Source organism: Arvicola amphibius, chromosome 11 (assembly GCF_903992535.2).
Source record: "Arvicola amphibius chromosome 11, mArvAmp1.2, whole genome shotgun sequence".
NCBI lineage: Eukaryota > Metazoa > Chordata > Mammalia > Rodentia > Cricetidae > Arvicola > Arvicola amphibius.
In genome coordinates, this window is record NC_052057.2 from 68,261,823 (window position 1) to 68,282,343 (window position 20,521).

At 43.4% G+C, this 20,521-nt stretch overlaps 1 protein-coding gene across 1 annotated transcript; it reads right to left on the reverse strand.

The window, feature by feature from the left end:
* Positions 1–9,319: 9,319 nt before the first annotated feature.
* On the reverse strand, positions 9,320–19,965 carry Tmem70 (transmembrane protein 70). The gene is made up of 3 exons (XM_038348359.1): positions 19,659–19,965; positions 17,136–17,250; positions 9,320–10,362 (listed from the first exon to the last, which is right to left on the reverse strand). Exons 1-3 carry the CDS (start codon positions 19,872–19,874, stop codon positions 9,905–9,907), a joined length of 789 nt encoding a protein of 262 aa, XP_038204287.1. The 5' UTR covers positions 19,875–19,965; the 3' UTR covers positions 9,320–9,904.
* Positions 19,966–20,521: the final 556 nt, after the last annotated feature.

The window sequence follows — 20,521 nt, forward strand, 5'->3', positions numbered from 1 at the left end:
AACACCAGGTTACTAGAATATTCCTTATGCTTGCCTGCCTCACTGTACACATAAGAAAATATGTCGATAAAAAGATTTACACCTAGAACTGCACCTTTCTATTATTTTTAATAATTGGGGATGGGGCCCTCACTCATGTGTGGAGGTCAGACAGCTACTTGTGGGAGCTGGTTCTCTTCTACCCCATGAGTTGAAGGTGTTCTATTCAAGTCATCAGGCTTGGCAAAAAGCAGCTTTACTCACTCAGTCCTCTCTCTGTCTCTCTCTGTCTGTCTCTCTCTGTCTGTCTCTCTGTCTCTCTCTGTCTCTCTCTCTGTCTCTCTCTCTCTCTGTGTGTCTCCCTCTCTCTCTGTGTGTGTGTCTCTCTCTCTGTGTCTCTCTCTCTCTCTCTCTCTCTCTCTCTCTCTCTCTCTCTCTCTCTCTCTCTCTCTCTCACACACACACACACACACACACACACACACACACACAATATAGCTCTGCCTGGCCTAGAACTCACTATGTAGACCAGGTTGGCTTGGAATCACAGAGATTTACCTGCCTCTACCTCTTGAGTTTGACACATATCCACCTTTCTTGTACTTTAAAGACTACAGAGTGAATTCCAAGGACAGCCTGGCCAACTTAGAAGACCCTCTCTCAATAAAAAATAAAAAAATATGAGTGCGGAAGGTCCAGTGAGATGGCTCAATGGGCAAAGGTACATGATACCAAGTTCTAGAACTCACATGGTGGAAGGAGAGACCCAACTTCTGCAGGTTGTCCTCTGACTTCCACATGTGTGCTGGCATGCACGTGTGAAATGATCAGTCCTCTACAATGCAGAGGCTGCAGAGATGCCTCATGGGGTAAGAATACTTGCTGTTCTTCCAAAGACCCAGGTTTGCTTCCTGTCTTAGGGTTTCTACTGCTATGAAGAGACACTGTGACCACAGAAACTCTCGTAAAGAAAAACATTTTAATTCAGCTGGTTTACAGTTTCAGAGGGTTAGCCCATTATCCTCATGACAGGACATGGTGGCATGCAAGCAGACATAGTGCTGGAGTAGGAGCTGAGAGCTGAGAATTCTACATCTTGATCCACAGGCATCAGAAAGTATACTGTATCACTGGGGCATAGCTTGAGCATAGGAGACCTCAAAGCCTATCCTGACAGTGATACACTTCCACCAACAAGGCCACACCTACTCCAAAAATGCCACACTTCCAAGTAATGCCACTCCCTTTGGGAGGGTCATTTTCTTTCAAACCATCACAGTTTCCATATCTGGCAGTTCATAATAACCTGTAACTTTAGCTCTGAGGGAGTCTAGTGTCCTCTTCTGATCACTGTGGGAACTACACTCGTGTGCAAATATACACACAGAGAGACACATACACATATAATGCTTAGAAAATTTACTAGGCAGTGGTGGTGTATGCCTTTAATTCCAGCACTTGGGGGGCAGAGGTAGGCAGATCTCTACGAGACTGAGGTCATCCTGGTCTACAGAGCAAGTTTCAGGACAGCCAAGGCTACACAGAGAAACTCTGTCTTGAAAAGCATCGATAGATAGATAGATAGATAGATAGATAGATAGATAGATAGATAGATAGATAGATAATTGGTGCTTTATCTGAGACATGGCTCAGCTATAAAGAGCATTGGCTCTTGCCAAGGCCAGGGCTCAATTCTCTGCAACTACATAGAGGCTTACAACCATCTGTAACTCCAGGGTATTCAATGCCCTCTTCTGAACTCCATGGACACCAGACACACACAAGGTACACAGACATACATGCACACAAAACAGTCATACACATAAAATATATAAATTTTTAAAACTATAATATAATAAAAATATTTCTTAAATCAGGCTGTAGTGACACATGCCTTTAATCCCAGCACTTGGGAAGCAGAGGCGGGTAGATCTCTGTGAGTTTGAGGCCAGCCTGTTCTACAAGAGCTAGTTCCAGGACAGCTAGGGTTGTTACACAGAGAAACCCTGCCTCAAAAAACAAACAAGCAAACAAAAACTTCTTAAAGTGCTAAAGATAGAGCTCAACAAGACCCTAGGATCAAGCCCTACTATAAGTAAGTGAAGGAAAGAAGGAAGACAGACAGACAGACAGACAGACAGACAGACAGAGAGTTGTGGGCTGGGCAGTGGTGACACACGCCTTTAATCCCAGCATTTAGGAGGCAGAGGCAGGTGACTCTTCATGAGTTTGAGGCCAGCCTGGTCTATAAAGTGAGTTTTCCAGGAGGCCAGAGCAGTTACACAGAGAAACCCTGTCTCAAAAACTCCCAAAATAAATTGTGGCAGTCTGAATGAAGATGACTCCCCATTGAGTCATAGGGAGTGGCATTATTGGAAGTGCAGCCTTGTTGGAGGAGGGTGTAAACTTGCAAACAACCTGAATGTCCCATCAAGGTCTCAAAATACTATTTTCTACTAAAAGGAAGCAGACTTTCTTGGAAAAATTGACTCTAGGTATGGGGTAGAACATGTACAAGATGAACCAGAGACACTGCCAATTTGAAAAGGGTTTCGGGAACCAAAGATGAATTCACGAGTTTTCTGGTACAGCTGTAAAGAGCTGAGCAGGGCTGGAAAGCTCGCTCTGGTTAAGAGCACTTGTTGCTCTTACGAGGTCTCAGGTTTGGATCTCGGCACCCACAGGGTAACTTAAAACCATCTGTAACTCCAGTTCCAAGGGATCTGACTCCCTCTTCTGAACTCTGGGGGTACCAGACACTCACATGGTACACATACATATCCAAGCAAAACATTAAAACACGTAAAGTAAATCTAAAAAAATTAATTTGTGAAAGAGCTGAAAACAATGCGAATGTATTTCCCTGAGGTTCCAGATGAAATTAGCTGGCACGAGCGAGAAGGTAGCACAGAACGTGCAGCAACCCCCGCATAGAAGTTCATTAGAGGAGATGTGTACAGGCCTGGGGAAGTCAGTAGTCAGTGTGCAGAGAGAGACAGAGAGACAGAGACAGAGACAGACGGGGGGGGGGGGGGGGGAGAGACAGCACGTCCCGCTTTTCAAAAGCAGCCTAGCGCATGCACATAGGGGCAGGGGTTGCCGAGGCTGTCATACACAGATGACGGGGCTCACACATGAACGCAAGGGCTTAGCTGAGTCATATGTGGATCACACGGGGGCACTTTAACGTCCCCAGGGGCCATTAGGCACTTCTGCCTGAGGGCTTGTCTGTACCTGCATGGTCCCTAGAACCCGGAAGTATTCGCCATATGTGGCTGAAATCATTACACCAGAGGTCAGATTATGAAGTCAGTTTCACTGAACTGAAGTCAAGGCATTGATACTTGCTGTGATGATTTGAATAGGAATGGCCCCATAGACTCCTGTGTTTGAATGCTTGACCCACAGGGAGTAGCACTATCAGGAGGTGTGGACTTGTTAGAATGGGAGCAGCCTTGTTGGAGGAAGTGTGTCACTGTGGGGGCGGCCTAAGAGGTGGCACCATTCTAGTCTAGTCTAGGCTGTTAGTCCCTGTTCTTGCTCCCCAGGTCCCACTCATTGTGGAGACTGTAATTCCATGAACTCTTGGGGCCAGTTATGTCAGTTCTTGGGATTCTGCCATGTGTCCTGAAAAACAGCATCAATGGTTCTTGGGGCAGAAAGGCTGCCTTTATGGCTCAATTCCAGAGTCTGCAGCTCCTACTGGAGACTCCATGGGGAGAATTCTCTCTGTCTGCTCCAAGTACTAATCCTTACATTCCTCTCATCTCAAATAACAAGCCTCCAGCCTCTCCTTCCATGGATCTCTTTCCTTCTCTGATTGCCTGCCTTCATCTTACTGGGGCTTCAACTAGCCAATATGGAGTTCCAAGCAGAAGACAGATGATAGGCTAGTAATGATGGGAGTTACATATTTGGATGTTCTAAAGCCCAGCGCAAGTTTTTCAGGTAATTTCAGCCACTTAATATTTGAGAAAGATGCCAAAATCATAAGCCGAAGAAAAGACTATTCAACACGTGGCCCTGGGAAATCAGGATGTCCATGTGCAGGTTAGTGAAAAAGACCTGTACCTATCAGGTTGCACAAAAACCAACTCCAAAAGATCAAAGGCCCAAACATGAAAACCAAAACTGCTCAAAGAAAGCACAGACAGTACCCTGTGTGTGATATAAGTGCAGGAAAGGACTTCCTGAATAGGACTCATTTCCTGAGAATTAAGGCCAACAACTGATAAGTGAGACTTCATGAAACCCAAAGGCTTCTGCACAGTTCAAGAAACAACTGGGTGAAGAGGAAGCCCAGAGAATGGATGTGTAGTGTGAAGCGGCGGGGCTGCGTCCCGCCACCCGGCGGCCGGCTAACTTTATACCCGAAATAATTACACGGAAACTGTATTCTTTTAAAACACTGCCTGGCCCATAGTTTCAGCCTCTTATTGGCTAATTCTCATATCTTGCTTTAACCCATATTTAGTAATCTGGGTAGCACCACGAGGTGTGGCTTACCAGGAGAGATCTTAACCTGCGTCCATCTCGGAGAGGAGAAGCATGGAGACTCCCATGGCGACTGCCTGAAGTGTCTCCCCCACTCTACTTCCTTGTTCCCACAATTCTGTTCTGTCTACTCCACCTACCTAATTTTCTGTCCTCTTAAAGGGCCAAGGCAGTTTTCTTTATTAATAATGAAAGAAACATAGACAGATAACTCTCCTCCATCATGGATGGAATCTGTTCCACCTATATATCTGACAGAGGATTACTATCCACACTATATAAAGAACTCAAAAGACAAAGCATCAAAAACAAACAAACAAACAGAAATGACATGCTGGGCATTGGTGGCTCAGGTCTTTAACGGGATCACTCAGAGGCAGAGGCAGGTGGGTCTCTGTGAGTTCCAGGCCAGCCTGGTCTACATAGTGAGTTCAAGGCAGCCTGGGTTGCATAATGAAATCCTGTCTCAAATAACAAAAAACAAAACAAACAAAAGACTATAAATATATTTTCAGCCAATTTATTCAAGCTAATACTATCAGTCTACCTACGTTCCATTTTGTTACCTTTAAAAAAGATTTATTTTTATTTTATATGAATGAATGAATGTTTTGCTGTGTACCATGTTCCTTACACATTAGTGTCTCACATCCATGGAGGCCAAAAGAGGGTGCTATATCCCCTAGAACCAGAGGCACATGGATCTCTGTGATTTTGAGGCCAGACTGGTCTACAAAGGAAATTCTAGGACAGTCAACACTACACAGAGAAACCCTGTCCCCCCCCCCAAAAAAAAAAGGAAGGAAGAAAGAAAGAGAGAGAGAGAGAGAGAGAGAGAGAGAGAGAGAGAGAGAAAGAAAGAAAGAAAGAAAGAAAGAAAGAAAGAAAGAAAGAAAGAAAGAAAGAAAACAAACTGTATCAGGTCAGCCATGGCAATGAACTATTGAATAAACTTTCTACTTGGGAGGCAGAGGCAGGAGAATCATGAGTTCAACGTTAGTCTCAATTATATAGTAAACTCAAGGCTAACTTGGGCTATATGAGACCAGAGTGCAAATAAATAAACTAATAAATAAATCAGAAAAACTAAACCAGAGAACACAGAAGACTGACAAATGCCACAGTACCCTGGACACCATAATAAGGACACCTGACACATCAATGGCAACATCCCCGCCAACCTGCTATCTGACCGCCTGGTGTGTGCCTTGACTGTAAGAGAACGCTCAACTGTCCCCAGTGCTTTACTCAACCCAACTCAGTGCCCTACTGGACATGGCCCAGACTTCCATCTATCTGTCCATCCGCCATATATCTGTATGACCCTAACCTGTAGCAGTTCTCCAGTTGAGTTTACAGCTGAGATAGTGCTGCCTCTGCCTTCCCAGTATGGGCATCCTATAACACACACACACACACACGAGACAGACAGACATCGATATATACAAATGGATAGATGAATTACTACATATGTAATATGTGATCTGAGAGTTATTATTAGTAATACAACAAACTACGCCTGTCCATACCCAGAGACCAAAAGGCATTGGAACTACTTGGCAAATTACAACCAACAAAATGATGTGGTTAAATTCTGCTAAAATAAATGCTGATCCCTTCTACACCCTGGTTTCACTCCATACCCTGCCCACAGAGGTCTTATCCACCCAGGCTTCCCTGCCCCAAAACAAAATATTGTTTGAATTACTCTGTTACAAACTAATAAAAACTTTTTCACAAATGACAAAATGATCAGATGTAGGTGGGACATGTAAAGAGATGCATAAGCAGGGCAGTGACACACTCTGGCATCTCTGATGAACTTGTTTCCCGTGTCTGCATCTTCTGAATGTCTTGGTATTCTGTTAAAGGTTAAATATCTGTATATCTGTATAAATTGTAAAAACTGGGTATTCTTCCCCTAAAACACTTCTGCAATTGGGAGTTCTTTCTCCACTTTTCCTTAATAAATATACATTTCTTTGGTAGAAAAGAAGGAAGGGAGGGAGGTGGGGAAGGAGGAACAGAAAGAGAAAGAAAGGGAGGGAGGGAGGGAGGGAAGAGAGAGAGAGAGAGAGAGAGAGAGAGAGAGAGAGAGAGAGAGAGAGATAAAGGGGGCATGCTGGGGTTTACTTGTGATCCTTGCAATGAGCTGAGGCAGAAGGATCAGCTCAAGTTTAAGGCCAGCCTGAACTATAGTGAGCAACCCTGCCTGTCTCAAAACAACAAAAACGTTGTCTCCTGCTGCATCAGAGGCAGCAGCAGCAACAGGTTAGGACTAAACCAGGTTATACGGACAGCGTCCTGAGAACTCTGTCGGGACTGAGGAAGTGGTTAAGAAGTTAAGTGACTCGGAGCTTAAGAGCACTCACTGCTCTTGCAGGGAGCCAGGGTTGGTTCTGAGAACCCAAATGGCAGCTCTCAATGTTCTGTAACTCCAAGTCAAGGTGATCTGACTCTTCTTCCTAGCTCCTGCAAGCAAAACTTTCATACACATAAAATTTAAATTAAGAAAAAAACTTGTTAATTTCTTTCCTTCTTTTTGATTTTTTTTTTTTTTTTTTTTTTTTTTTTGGTTTTTCAAGATAGGGTTTCTCTGTGTAGCTTTGGAGCCTTGGAGGCTGTCCTGGAACTCATTCTGCAGACCAGGCTAGCCTCGAACTCACACTGTTTCTGACACCCAAGTGCTGGGATTAAAGGTGTGCACCACCACTGACTGCCCAGCTGAGACAGTATTTCTTCTAGAGAGAAGTATTTTTAAATGTTAAAATAACATACCAAGCTTAAAGTATCCTTCTCCAGGATATTTTCTGGGAATTGCAAAACTATTAACCTTTGCTTAGAGTACAAATATTCTATCTTCTGGCATCCCTGTGATCAAGTTGTTCTTACTTAAACTTATTGTGAAACTGTCATGCAAACCTTGGGAACAACTTCATTTTGTGCGTGCGTGTGTGTGTATGTGTGTGTGTGTGTGTGTGAGAGAGAGAGAGAGAGAGAGAGAGAGAGAGAGAGACACTATTACAACACAAGCATGTGACTGCCTTTAACTGAGTGGGTGCCTGAAAAGAATTCCTCAGGCTGAGATTGATGTCCCTGCCTCCATGGCCATCGCATTGTGGAGGAACAATTAAAGAGGTCCAGTGACCCCCATGTTTATCTTTGGGGTCATGACATGAAATTTAGGTTTAAATAAAGTTCAAATGCAAACAGCATGTGTAAATAAAGCAGTCCTGACCACAGCTGACCCATCTCTGAGGCTCCTGGTTCCAGGAGGGCAAGCCATCAGCACTGTGTGAAATCTGTTGCTGGGAGACCAGCTGCCCTCTGGCTCACACCAGGACCCCAGCATGAGGTTCCTGGATAGGGTTCACTTCTTTGGAGTCCACTGTGTCAGTGGTCTAAGAGCCAGCAGAAGGGAAGAAGTGTCTCTCTAGGGTCCATTCACTGCTGCCAGAACTTAACATCTCAGTAAACTACAGGTTGATAACAGAAAAACTTCTAGAAAAGCATCTCATTCAGCACTGGAGTGATAAGCATTTATCTGTGCAAGAAAACAGCACAAAGCAAAAACCCAAACTGAGGTCAGGACAACACAGCTGAATGCCCAAGTTTCACCTGCTAAACTGGCTCATCAGGACATACATTTTAGAGCCAAAGATAATGGTTTCCTGCCTCAAGGTATCCCCTGAAATAGCTTTTAGCAACCCTAGATTTGAATGATCTTTCTTCTGAATGGCCTCTATAATTCTCAAGCCCACTTACATAATTAAATTTACTATCATGGCTTGCCACAGATTGTAGGCGTCTCTATAACAACTTGTATTTTGTTCTTAATGTTGACTCTGGTATCCAGCCAAGTACCAGAACAGCCTTAAGTTCCCAAGCCTCTGATGTTAACTTCTTAAATGCTAAGATTGCAGGTGTATAAAAATCTGAAAATGTGAATTCTCCATGAAGCTAACATAGCTGGCTATTTTATAGGAGGTAGCATGTATGTATTTAGTACCAATGATTTGCCTGTTATCATGAGGGGTGTTGAGGGACAAATGGGGCACAGAACAACTAACCAAACCTGGCTGTATATGCATTCTTATTTTGGGCCACACCAGATGATTTAGGCAGCAACCCGTATTCTAAACCAAAAGACACAACAAACTTTTTTTATAATTTATGAACTTTACAAAGTGTTTTTAAGTAGGAAAAGTATGTTTATACACTTAGAAAAACTCAATTCTTATTTGTGACATCCAATCTTCTGCTTATAGGCACCCACTCTTTTATTACCCATACATGACCCAGGTGTGGTATGACACACCTTTAATCTTAGCATGCAGGAGACAGACAGACACATCTCTATGAATTCAAGGCCAGACTGGTCTGCACAGCAAGCTCCAGGCATCCAATCTTACATAGTGAGACTGTCTAAAAACATAAATACATGTAGCCATACACACAGTAAAATACACAGGATTATCCACATATTTGTTGTTATTCAAGATAAGGTTTTTCTGCCCGGTGGTGGTGGCACACGCCTTTAATCCTAGCACTCTGGAGGCAGCGGCAGGTGGATCTTTGTGAGTTCAAGGCCAGCCTGGTCTACAAGAGCTAGTTCCAGGACAGGCTCCAAAGCTACAGAGAAACCCTGTCTCGAAAAATCCCCCCCCCCCCCAAAAAAAAAAAAAAGTTTTTCTGTGCAACAGCCCTGGCTGTACTGGAACTCACTCTGTAGACCAGGCTGGTCTTGAACTCAGAGATCCACCTGCCTCTGCCTCCCGAGTGCTGGGATTAAAGGTGTGCCCCACCACCACCTGGCTGATTATCCACATTTTTTTAACAGAAACAATTTGTTCTTAAATGTATTTTATTACATGGGAACATCATTATCTGAAAATTAATTAGAAATTGTGCTTGATAGAATTTTTCAACTTTTGAGGTCTTTGGTGGTTTTTGTTGTTGTTGTTTTGGTTTGGTTTTTTAAGATAGGCTTTCTCTGTATTAACAGCTCTGGCTGTCCTGGAACTCGATTACTAGACCAGGTCGGCCTCAAACTCAGAGACATCCACCTGCCTCTGCAGCTGGGGTGCTGGGATTTAAGGCGTGTGCTACCCAGATCAACATTCTGTTTTAAGACAGGGTCTTACACAGTCCAGGCTGACTCAAACCTACTACAGTCGCCAAGGATGATCCCAAATTTCTGGTCTTCCATTTTCCAAGTGCTAGGGTTACTGGTGTACACAAGCATACCTACTTATATGATGAGTGTCAAACCCAGGACCTCATGTAAGGCAAACACTATACCAACTGCACTGTCTTTGGGCTTTAAACTGTATTTAAAAAAAAAAAATCATTCACTAACAATAACAAAATGTAGGCGATCTTATTACACACTGAAATATACATGGCATGTAAACAAAACCGAAGAATAGGTTCATTTTTCATCCTCATGCAGTTTCTTTTCACTGACTTCTTCCACATCAAAAGTGAATGGTTTGTCATAACCCATTAGATGGTTATAGTCATCAGGGTTTGGGAAGAGCATCGGATTAACTAACAGTGACTTTGTTTTTGCAAAAAAGGTGGTGAATATATGTGCGCTCTGTGGAATCTTCACGTCACTTTGATGAAACACCGTGCTGGTTTCCGAAAGCACAGCATTGTAAGTAATGGCTTTGTAAGTGTCACTTGTGGCTTCGTGGTACAACCGAATGACATAGCCTTTTGTAACGAGGTGAAGCAGCACAGGTGTGATCACCGTGAAGCTTCCTATGATTCCATAAAATAAGATCTGCAGAGGCAGACTTCCAAATGTCACATTACTTTGTGATAAAAGATACGGCAAAAATACAAGGCCAAGCACACTTGTAGAATAAGAGAAACATTTCACACCTAAAGAGAAAAAAAAAAGAATTAATAACTAAGTTTTATAAATCAATCTACCCTATCAATTCTTCCAACCTTTTCTTCCTATAGCATTGTTACAATTTGAATGCAAAAAGATCCCCTAGTTTCATGTGCTGCACACTCGGTCCCCAGATGGAAGCACAATTTTGGGAAATTTTAAAACTTTAGGAGGTAGACCTTAGCTGCTGCACTGAGGTCGGTCAGTCAGTGGGGGCATCTCGTCCTGGTCCCGCCTCTTTCTCCTATGCTATGAAGTAAGGAAGCTCCTGTCATATACTCCAATGACCCTGATGTTCTGTTCAAGGGCATGGGGCCAAGAAAGCATGACCAAACCTTCTAAAACTGTGAGTCAAAATGTATCTTTCCTCCATAAAGTAGTTTTCTTGAATATTAGGTCACAGTGATGACAAAGCTAATACAATAATCATAAACGCACCATCAACAACAAACACAATGAAGTGCTCATTCTGTGTCAGGGCCTCTGCCTTCTGTCTCAAGCAATTTACTTACTCTACTCATAAGATATATATAAAAGCTCAAGGAGAGGTGTATAATTGTTATCATTGCTCCATTTAAAAAATGAGAACTGGGTGAGGCAGGAGGATCACAATTTTGAGATGGCATGGTAAGACTGCTTCTGAAAAAGCCAAAGAGAGGGAAAGTGAATACAATTAGCTCTATGGGGTTTATCTGCTTAACATGCTTGCAGCCCTAGGCTGATCCCCAGCACTGCCAAATCTTAAACAATGAGGAAAACTGAAGCTGAATGGCTCATATCTATAATCCCAGTACTTAAGAGGCAAGGGTTGGAAGATCAAGCCTGGGATAGAGTGAGGTACAGGCCAGCCTAAGCTACAGGCTGGAGAGATGATTCAGTAGGTAAAGGGCTTGCTGTACAAGCACAAGAAGCTGAGCTCAGACCTCCAGCACCCACATAAACGCTGAGCATGGCAGCACACATCTGGAACTCAACAGCTGGGGAAGCGACAACAGGCAGATTCCCACGGCTTCTTAGCCAGCCAGTATAACCAAAATGGTGATCTCCAAGCTGGGCATGATAGCATATGCTGCCTTTAAGCCCAGCACTCAGGAGGCAGAGGAAGGAGGATCTCTTGAGGTCAGTCAGAACAGTCAGAGCTGCACAGAGAAAACCCTATCTTGAAAATCAAAACCAAAAATCTCCAAGTTCAATAAAAAATTGTCTCAAAAACTAAGGTAGAGATTTGCTGTAATTAGCTTTAACCACCAATTTGGCATAGCCTAGTCACCTGAGAAGGGAATCTCAACTAGTTGAGAATGCCCAGATCAGACTGGCCTGTGGGCACGTCTAGAGAGGACTGTCTTGATTGGCACCATTCTCAGGGCAGGTGGTCCTGCATTGCAAAAGAAACCTAGCTTAGCCTCTAAGTGAGCCAGTAAGCCGCATTCCTCCAAGGTTTCTGCTTCAAGTTCCTGCTTGAGCTCCTGCCCTAACTTCCCTCAGTGATGGAGTACAATCTGGAAGCTGACATAGCTGCTTTTGGTCAGAGTATTGTATAACAGCAACAGAGTAAACTAGAACAAGAGCAATAGAGGAAAATTCCTGAAAACAACCTCTGTCATACACAGACATACACACCCTCCTCCACCCCTACATCCCCACACCCACGTATGAGGACGGGATAAAGCAATGTACAATGCCACACAGCTAGTTACTAAGTAATTGGGCTGGGATTCAAACCCAAGTAACCTGACTTGATGGAGGATCCTCATTGGCTAATAAACAAACTGCCTTGGCCAGCCCTTAGGTGGGTGGAGTAGACAGAACAGGAAGAAGGAAGTGAGGTAGATGGCTCAGTCAGATGCCACGCCTCTCCTAAGTGAGGTAAATCGCCATGCCTCTGCTCTCTGAGACAGACTGCCATGCCTCTCCTCAGGGAGCCAGATGCGATGAAGCCAGCCACCATGTCAGACATGCTGAATCTTTCCCAGTAAGACTCTGCTCGTAGTGTTACACAGATTATTAAATATGGGTTAGTCAAGATGTGAGTAAGAGGCTGGAACTAATGAGCCAGGCAGTATTTAAAAGAATACAATTTGTGTGTTGTTATTCCGGGTGTAAAGCTAGCCGTGCAGGAGCCAGGAGGCCGGGAGCGGGGCAGCAGGAACTTGGCCCGCAGGTCCTCACTACAACCCTTCATGAATGAGGCTGAGGCAAGAAGATTGTGAGTTCAAGTTCAGCCTTAGTTACACACCAAGACTGTTTCAAAAAATAAAACAAAATAATTTAAATATCATCTACTTAGAAAATATACAAGTTGAGATTCTAAAAAGTTGATCATACAGTACATTTGGGGAAAAGATGGCAAAGAGATAAGGGTTAATCTCAAATATTAAAATCTAATGAACTATATAAAATAGTGTGGCACCTTCTCCCCACCCAAAAAAAAAGTATACAAAACTCTTTTTGGTGTATACAAAAAGACGCATATAAAAAGAGATAAATAAACAGAACAAAACAGAAAACAAAAAATACCTTGAAATATATGTTGAAATTTAATACAGAATAAAGACATAATCTAAAATCAGTAGGTGAGATGGCGGTGGTGGCGCACACCTCTTAATCTCAGAATGTAGGAGGCAAAGGCAGGTGGGTCTCTGTGAGTTTAAGGCCAGCCTGATCTATAAAGCCAGTTCCAAGACAGTCAGGGCTACACAGAAAAACCATGTCTTGAAAAACAAACAAACAAATCAGTAGGCAAAAAGATTGACTTTTTAGTAAGTGATGTTAGGTTTAGAAAAACTGTATTTAGAAAAATGGTGAAAAATCTGGGGCTAGCAAGATGGCTCAGAAGCCTGACAACCTGATTTCAATGCCCAGAACCCACATAAAAACAGGGGAGAAGCCAGGCAGTAGGGGGCGTGGTACACGTCTTTAACCCCAGCACTTGGGAGGCAGAAACAGGCGGATCTCTGTGAGTTTGAGGCCAGCGTGGTCTACAAGAGCTAGTTCCAGGACAGGCTCCAAAGCTACAGAGAAACCCTGACTGACTCCATAATGTTGTTCTGTTTTCGTTTTTTGAGACAGGGTTTTTGTGTAGCTCTGCTGTTTTACAATTCACTCTGTAGACTAGACTGGCCACAAACACACAGATCTGCCTGTCTCAGCCTCCTGAATGCTGAAATTAAATGAGAGCACCACCACATTCGGCTATAACGTTCTTTGACCTCCACACATGTGCCATGTTTCACACACACACACACACACAAATTTAAAAAGAAAATGATAAAATTCAATCCTTCCATTATACCATAAACCATGAAAAATCCAAAAAGTTCAGAGATTTAAATGTGGGGAAAAAAATCATAGAGGTATCCATGAAGTCCTTTATATTCTGGAGTGGACAGAGCTGGACATGATGGCACAAGATGTAAAGAGCCAGTACTGTTCTTCAAAGTTCAGCTCCCAGCACCCACTTCCAGTGGCTCCCAATGCCTAAAACCCCAACCCGATGGATCCAACATCTCCAGTCTCTGAGGACATTTGTACGCATGTGGCATGCTCCCATAAAGACACATTCACAAACACCTATTTAAAAAGTAATTAAAATCAATCTTTTTTTTAAGTTCTAGAAACAGCCAGAGTCAAAAGACTGACCAATCTGACTACAATTTTTTAAAAAATAAAGAAAAGGAAAACAACATAGCCACACACAAACACACACACACACCAGTAACTCAATATTTGAGGTGGAAAGAGATCAGTTCAAGGCTAGCCAACTTTACCTATCAAGTTGGAAGTCATTCTGAGCTACATCCTGTCCATGACAAAAATATTCTGAATTTATATCAGAAGGATTAGTATCCGCAATATATAAAATGTTTGTGGAATAAAAAAACTAAAAAGCTTGACACTTTAAGGACAAATACGTAAATGGCCCTTTAAATAAATTTAAATAAATTGATACAAAAATACATGTAGTTAAAATTAATGTTACTGTTTTGCCCCAAACTGACAAAAGCAAAAGTCTGACAACTGTTCATAAAGCTGGAACTAAGCAGCCACTCATATAGTGCTATTGGCTGAAAGCTTAATTATATTGTCAGTAATTTAAAAATAGTTCCTTTCCTCTTCCCACAGGTGGTTGCTATGACATCAGTATGCACTGGATAAAATGAGGACCATGGTGTCTCCTATGTAACTCCTCCACCCTTCTGAAGTATCTTTCCTATTACTTTTGTTACACTGTAGTAAAACTGATGCCTAACTAGAACTTCATAATGTGTCCTTATTTGGAAATAAGATCTTTGCAGATCTAAAGAACAAGATGAGATCATGCTGGATTAAGGTGGGCTCTAAATCTAATGAGGTGCCCTTATAAGGGCAGAAAAAATAAGTGATTCAGGGAGGCTGCCATAGGAACAGCAAGCAGCAGTCACAGGGAGGGGCAAGCTACAAGCCAAGAATGCTAAGGACTACCAGGAGCCACCAGAAGCTGGATGGGGTAAGACTTCCTTGAGCCATCACCAGGGCCTGGACCAGTGCATACCCCACTTTTACATTTTTAGCCTCCAGAACTGTAAGAAAATACATTTACTTCTATTGTTTCCATGTTTAAAAAAGAAACTATTAGATAAGAAGGCATGGCAGCAGCCACTTGATGCGACCAGGTACACTGCATCCAGTCATGAGAGCTTTCTCCTCTTTACTCAGCCTAGGGTCCCACATGTGGAATGGCAAACCCACATTGAAGGTGGATCGTTCCAGCTCCACTAACCTAGGCGATCTCTCACAGACATGCCCAGAGGCTCATCTCTCCATTAAGTCTAGATCCCTTCAAGCTGCCAATCAGTCCAAACCAAGACAACCTTTCTGCCTCTGCTTGTACTGAGGACTTGTGCACCTGCGACACGTGTGCTCCTCTCCCATCTTCACAGACTGCACTCCTCAGACAAGACCTAAGGGGAAGTCATCGTGATGCAACCACTCTGCTCTTTCTCTCCGCAGCCTGAACTCATACCTAATCCTAACATTGCAAATACGGCTGATTGTATGGCATATTCACTTTTCTTTCCTAGAGTCTGCATTACCTTTAAGTTTTATCCCTAAGAGACACAGCCAGTATGGTATCTGTTATTATCTGGAGCTGAATTAATATTAACTAAAGAAGAGCCTTCTGGAGGCTACCCATGTGGCAGTTAGGAAGTTCCAGAATCACAGCACTATCTCAGTGTTTCTCCCTGCATTCCCACGTAGAAAGCAGCACTGACCTCTGACACAGCGACCTTCTAATATCTATAGCACTGGAAGGCTCAGGCAATAACTTTCCTCTACAACCTACAATTGTACTTTTTTTGTTTTTGTTTTTCAAGACAGGATCTCTCTGTGTAGTCCTTGCTGCCCTGGAACACACTCTGCAGACCAGGCTGCATTAGAACTCACAGAGATGCACCTGCCTCTGGCTCTCAAGTGCTGGGATTAAAGGTGTGCATCACGACATCCAGTTTCAAGCAACCATTCTGAAAAGGCATTATGAGAAGGCCAGGTGCACAGGACAGTCAGGACTACAGAGAGATCCTGTCTGAAAGAAACAACAAAACAGAGGTGCTACCAGGCTTTCAGTCACAGTTTTTGTATTGTGACCAAATACTGGAGAAAAGCAACTTAAAAAAAGGAAAAGGTGGGGCTGAAGAGATGGCTCAGTGGTTAAGAGAACTGACTGCTCTTCCAGAGGACCCGGGTTCAATTGTCAGCAACCACCTGTCAACTAACAACTGTCTGTAAATCTTGTTCCGGGGTCCCGATACCCTCACGCAGACATGCATACAGGCAAAACACCAATGCACACAAAATAAAAAATAATTTAAAAAGGAAAAGTAACTATGACCCATAATTTCTGAGATTTCAGCCTACAGTTACTTAGACCTATGTACTTGGGCAACATCATACCTACAAGTGTATTATTAGATAGTGGAAGACCTTCATGACAAATTGGAAGCAGAGAGAGAACAAGAAAGAGCCAGGAACAAGATCCTCTCTCCAAGAACCCATACCCAGTGACTTACTTCTAGAGGAAGACAACTCTACTAAAGTTTCAGAACTCTCAAAACAGTGCTCAGCTGGGGAAGTGAGACTACATTAAATGCATGAGCTTGTGAGGGATACTTAAGTCAATCCATAGCAATGTTCTCCCACTCTTTTTAGACTACTCACATATTTTTACTTTTCTGTTGCATCTTCTAAGATAAGTGACTTAAAGAAAGCTTCAATGCCTTCTGTAAGATCACAAGACCACAATTCAATCTGTAAACATCTTCAAAACTCCTAAAAGGGAAAGTATCAACTTCTACATTGTCTCAATGGGCTTCAAAGAAAAAACAATTTTCCTTATGTGTTATAATAATTCAGTGATGCTAACATATGTTACATATGCTAAAAAGGTTTACTAGGTAGGACAAACCCAGAAGGCCTCAACCCCACACACGAACTCTAGGCAACTGCGTAAAGCTGGGTGTGAGGGAGGTGGAAGAGCAAAGCCATCGCCCTGAAAACACAAACAAGAGACGCTGTACAGACTCAACAGGTTATAGTTAGGAATATATATGTATACACACACACACATATATACATGTATGTGTATATTTATATATATTTATATATACACATACATGCATATGATAATAATTAGTGAAGAGAAGAGGCCATGCAATTGAAAGAGAATGAGAAGGAATACACAAGAGGGTTTGAAGGCAGGAAAAGAGAAGCGAGAAATACTTACCAAATACTGTGCGGGCCAGGTTCCCAGTATAAATCAGCCTTCCATCTTCTGGTTTATCAAACTGTGTATGTACACATCGAACACATCGAACACATCGCTCCCAACAAACGAATATCTATTGAAACAAGAAACAATCGACTAACTGGCTTTTTGAAATTTTTAGTTATCAAAGCTTTATTATATATATATGAAGAGATTTGTTACAATGTGACATAAAGAATTCTCAGGTAACTTCAGATTCAGAGATAACTTATCTCTTAAAAATCAGGTTGAGAGGTCTGGAGTGATGGCTCTGGTTAAGAGCACTGACTGATCTTCCAGAGGTCCTGATTTCAATCCCCAGCTACCACATGGTGGCTCACAACCATCTATAATGAGATCTGGTGCCCTCTTCTGGTGTGCAGGCATACATGCAAACAGAACACTGTATACATGATTTAAAAAATCAAGTTGAGAGATGGAGAGGCTCAGTGCTTAAAGGGGCTTAATGCTCTTCTAGAGGACCAGGGTTGAGTCCCTGCATGCACATGGCTGCTTACAACCTTCCATAACCCAAGCCCATGGGATCTAAGACCCTCTCCTGGCCTCCATGGGCACTGCATGCATATGCTGGACAGACATACACAAAGACAAAACACTAATACATAAACAGAAAAAAATATTAAAATAAGGTTGAAAACAACAGAAAAGACACCCAGTCAGGTAGTGGAGGCAGAGGCAGGTGGATCTCCAAGTTCCAGGTCAGTCTGGTCTACAGTTCCAGGACAACTGGGAATATAAAGAAAAACCCTGTCTCAAAAAACAAAAAGGAAAAGAAACCTAATGTTGACCTTCACGTGTGTATTTAAACATATACTAAACATGCACAAATAATTTCTAAAATTAGTTTTAATGCAATGATCTTAGCAAAACACTGTAAATTCAGGTTGCTTTGGGTTTTGGTGGGTGTGTACATGTATGAGCACATCCATGCCCAGAAATCAAACTCTAGTCATGAAAGCAAGAGCCTTCACACAGGTTAGGCCATCCTGCCAATCCTATGACTTTAAAGTACCTATAAACTACTTCCATTATAACTAGCATTTAAAAAAAAAAAGACTGTTTCCCTAAAAGCCTTGTAAATATCCTGTACCTCATTTTTTTGTTTTGAAGATAAAGGTCGCCAAGATGTAATCCTCCACCTCACAATGTAGCCCATGCTGATCCCTGGTCTCAGCCTCCTGAGCTACCACTGGATTTTAAGTGTGCCACCATTCCCAACCCTTTTATCTCATAAAAAGAAAATATTGCTTGAAAGCTACATGAAATTTTATGCTAGTTTACCAAATATGTGAATGAAAACGAATATATAAAAATGCATTTCATGTGGGAAGTGGTAGCACATGCCTTTAATCCCAGCACTTAGGAAATAAGAGTCAGGCAGATCTCTGTTGAGTTCGAGGCCAGCCTAGTCTACAAGAGCTAGTTTCAGGACTGACTTCAAAGCTACAGAGAAACCCTGTCTCGAAAAACTAAAACAACAACAAATTGAATTTCACATTGCTTACAGTTAAAAATGTAAAAAGCATACCTAACTTTCTTGTGTTGAAATTCAGCTAAGAATCTTGCTAGTATCTGCCCAGGATGGTGGCACATGCCTTTAATCCCAACACTCAGGAGGCAGAGACAGGAGGAGTTTGAAGCCAGTGCCAGGCTGATCTACATGTTCCAAAGCAGCCAAGGTTACATATCAAAACCCTGCTCCAAAAAAAAACCAAAACCAAATAATCCAATTTCGACTTTAGGCATTTCTTCAAAGCTTATTACTATTATTATGTTTTGGGACTGTTTTTGCTTGTTTTGAGACATGGTTTCTCTGTTTAGCTGTCATGGTACTAGCTCTGCAAACTAGAGATCCTCCTGCTTCTGCCGTGCACCCCCTTCCCCAGCAGAGTTTAATTCTTATATTTTAGAATGTAGACTTATGTAGCTTGTTCATATTAAAATGGAAAGATAACATTCATACCCCACCTTTCTCTCAGTAATCAAAGAAATTCCTAAAAACAGAGACACAGAACTCAGAACGAGGTAATATGAGTTCTTTTGAATTCATCTCCAGGTGCCGCACTAATTTCTTAACAAATCAACCTTTCTGACCTTCATCTTTAGGGTAAGAAACTAGTCCGAGCGTGGTGATGCACGCTTTAAAATCCTAGCACTAGAGAATCAGAGGAAGGAAGGTCTTTGGGAGTTCGAGGCCAACCTGGTCCACTTAGCGAAGTCAGGCTAGCTGAGGCAACAAACAGAGACGCACAAAAGAAACTAAACTCAGCGTTGTTATCACAAACCACGCAAACTGGAACCACCCGGGAAGTGCTTGCATAGTCTAGGAAAGAGGAATCACTTTCTCCCTTTACTGCCAGCCGCAGCGGGACCCGAGGCCGAGGCCCGTTCCTCCGGGGCCCGTACACGGAGGTTTCCCTCCGCACTGGAGCTCCCCAGACCACACGGGGCACCCGCCACCCCGGCCCCTGGACGGCCGACCTGCGCTCCCCCGGGTCGCGGGCCAGGCTGGGCTCCCAGCAGGAGTCCGCCGCGCAGGAGTCCGCCGCTCAGCAGTCGCGCGGGCTCGACGCGGGAGTCCGCACGCCACAAGACCACCCCGGAACCTCGGAGCGCGGCGGCCGCACACCATGGAGTCCTCCTCCCGCCGGGCCGCAGTCCCGCTGCCCACCGGACACCCAGAGCCAACAGCAGCATGGCGCGAGCTTGGTGAGAGCGTGGCCAGGCTCCAGGGGCCGCCAAGGACGCCAAAAGGCCACTCTCGCTACCGACGACTCAAGTGCGGCGGGGCCCCGCCCCCTAAAGCTGACCACGCAGCCGGATTGGTGCCCACGCGTGCGCAGAATATGCGGCCGGCCTGCAACCTTCCCCACCTAGTGGGTTCCGGGCAGCAAAGGATTGTCGAGTTCTAACTCCTGGCCTAGAGTGGGTTCCGAGTTCTTAGCATTTGGTTGGCTTTATGACCATGTGCAAGGACAGAGTGAGGAGGCATGTGAAAAAGACGAAGCTCCGAAGCCTAGCAATCATTTTCTAGGTCTTAAAAAGTGATTATGGAAAGCCAGGCTTGGTGTCACATACCTTTAATCCCGGCACTCAGGAGGCAGAGAAAGGCAGATCTCTTGTGAGTTTGAGGCCTGGTCTACAAAGCCAGTTCCAGTACAGCCAGTACTGTTTTTTGGTTTTGTTTTGTTTTGTTTTTGTTTTTCGAGACTGGGTTTCTCTGTACCTTTGGAGCCTGTCCTGGAACTAGCTCTTGTAGACCAGGCTGGCCGCGGACTCACACAGAGATCCTCCTGCCTCTGCCTCCCGAGTGCTGGGATTAAAGGTGTGTTCCACCACCGCCT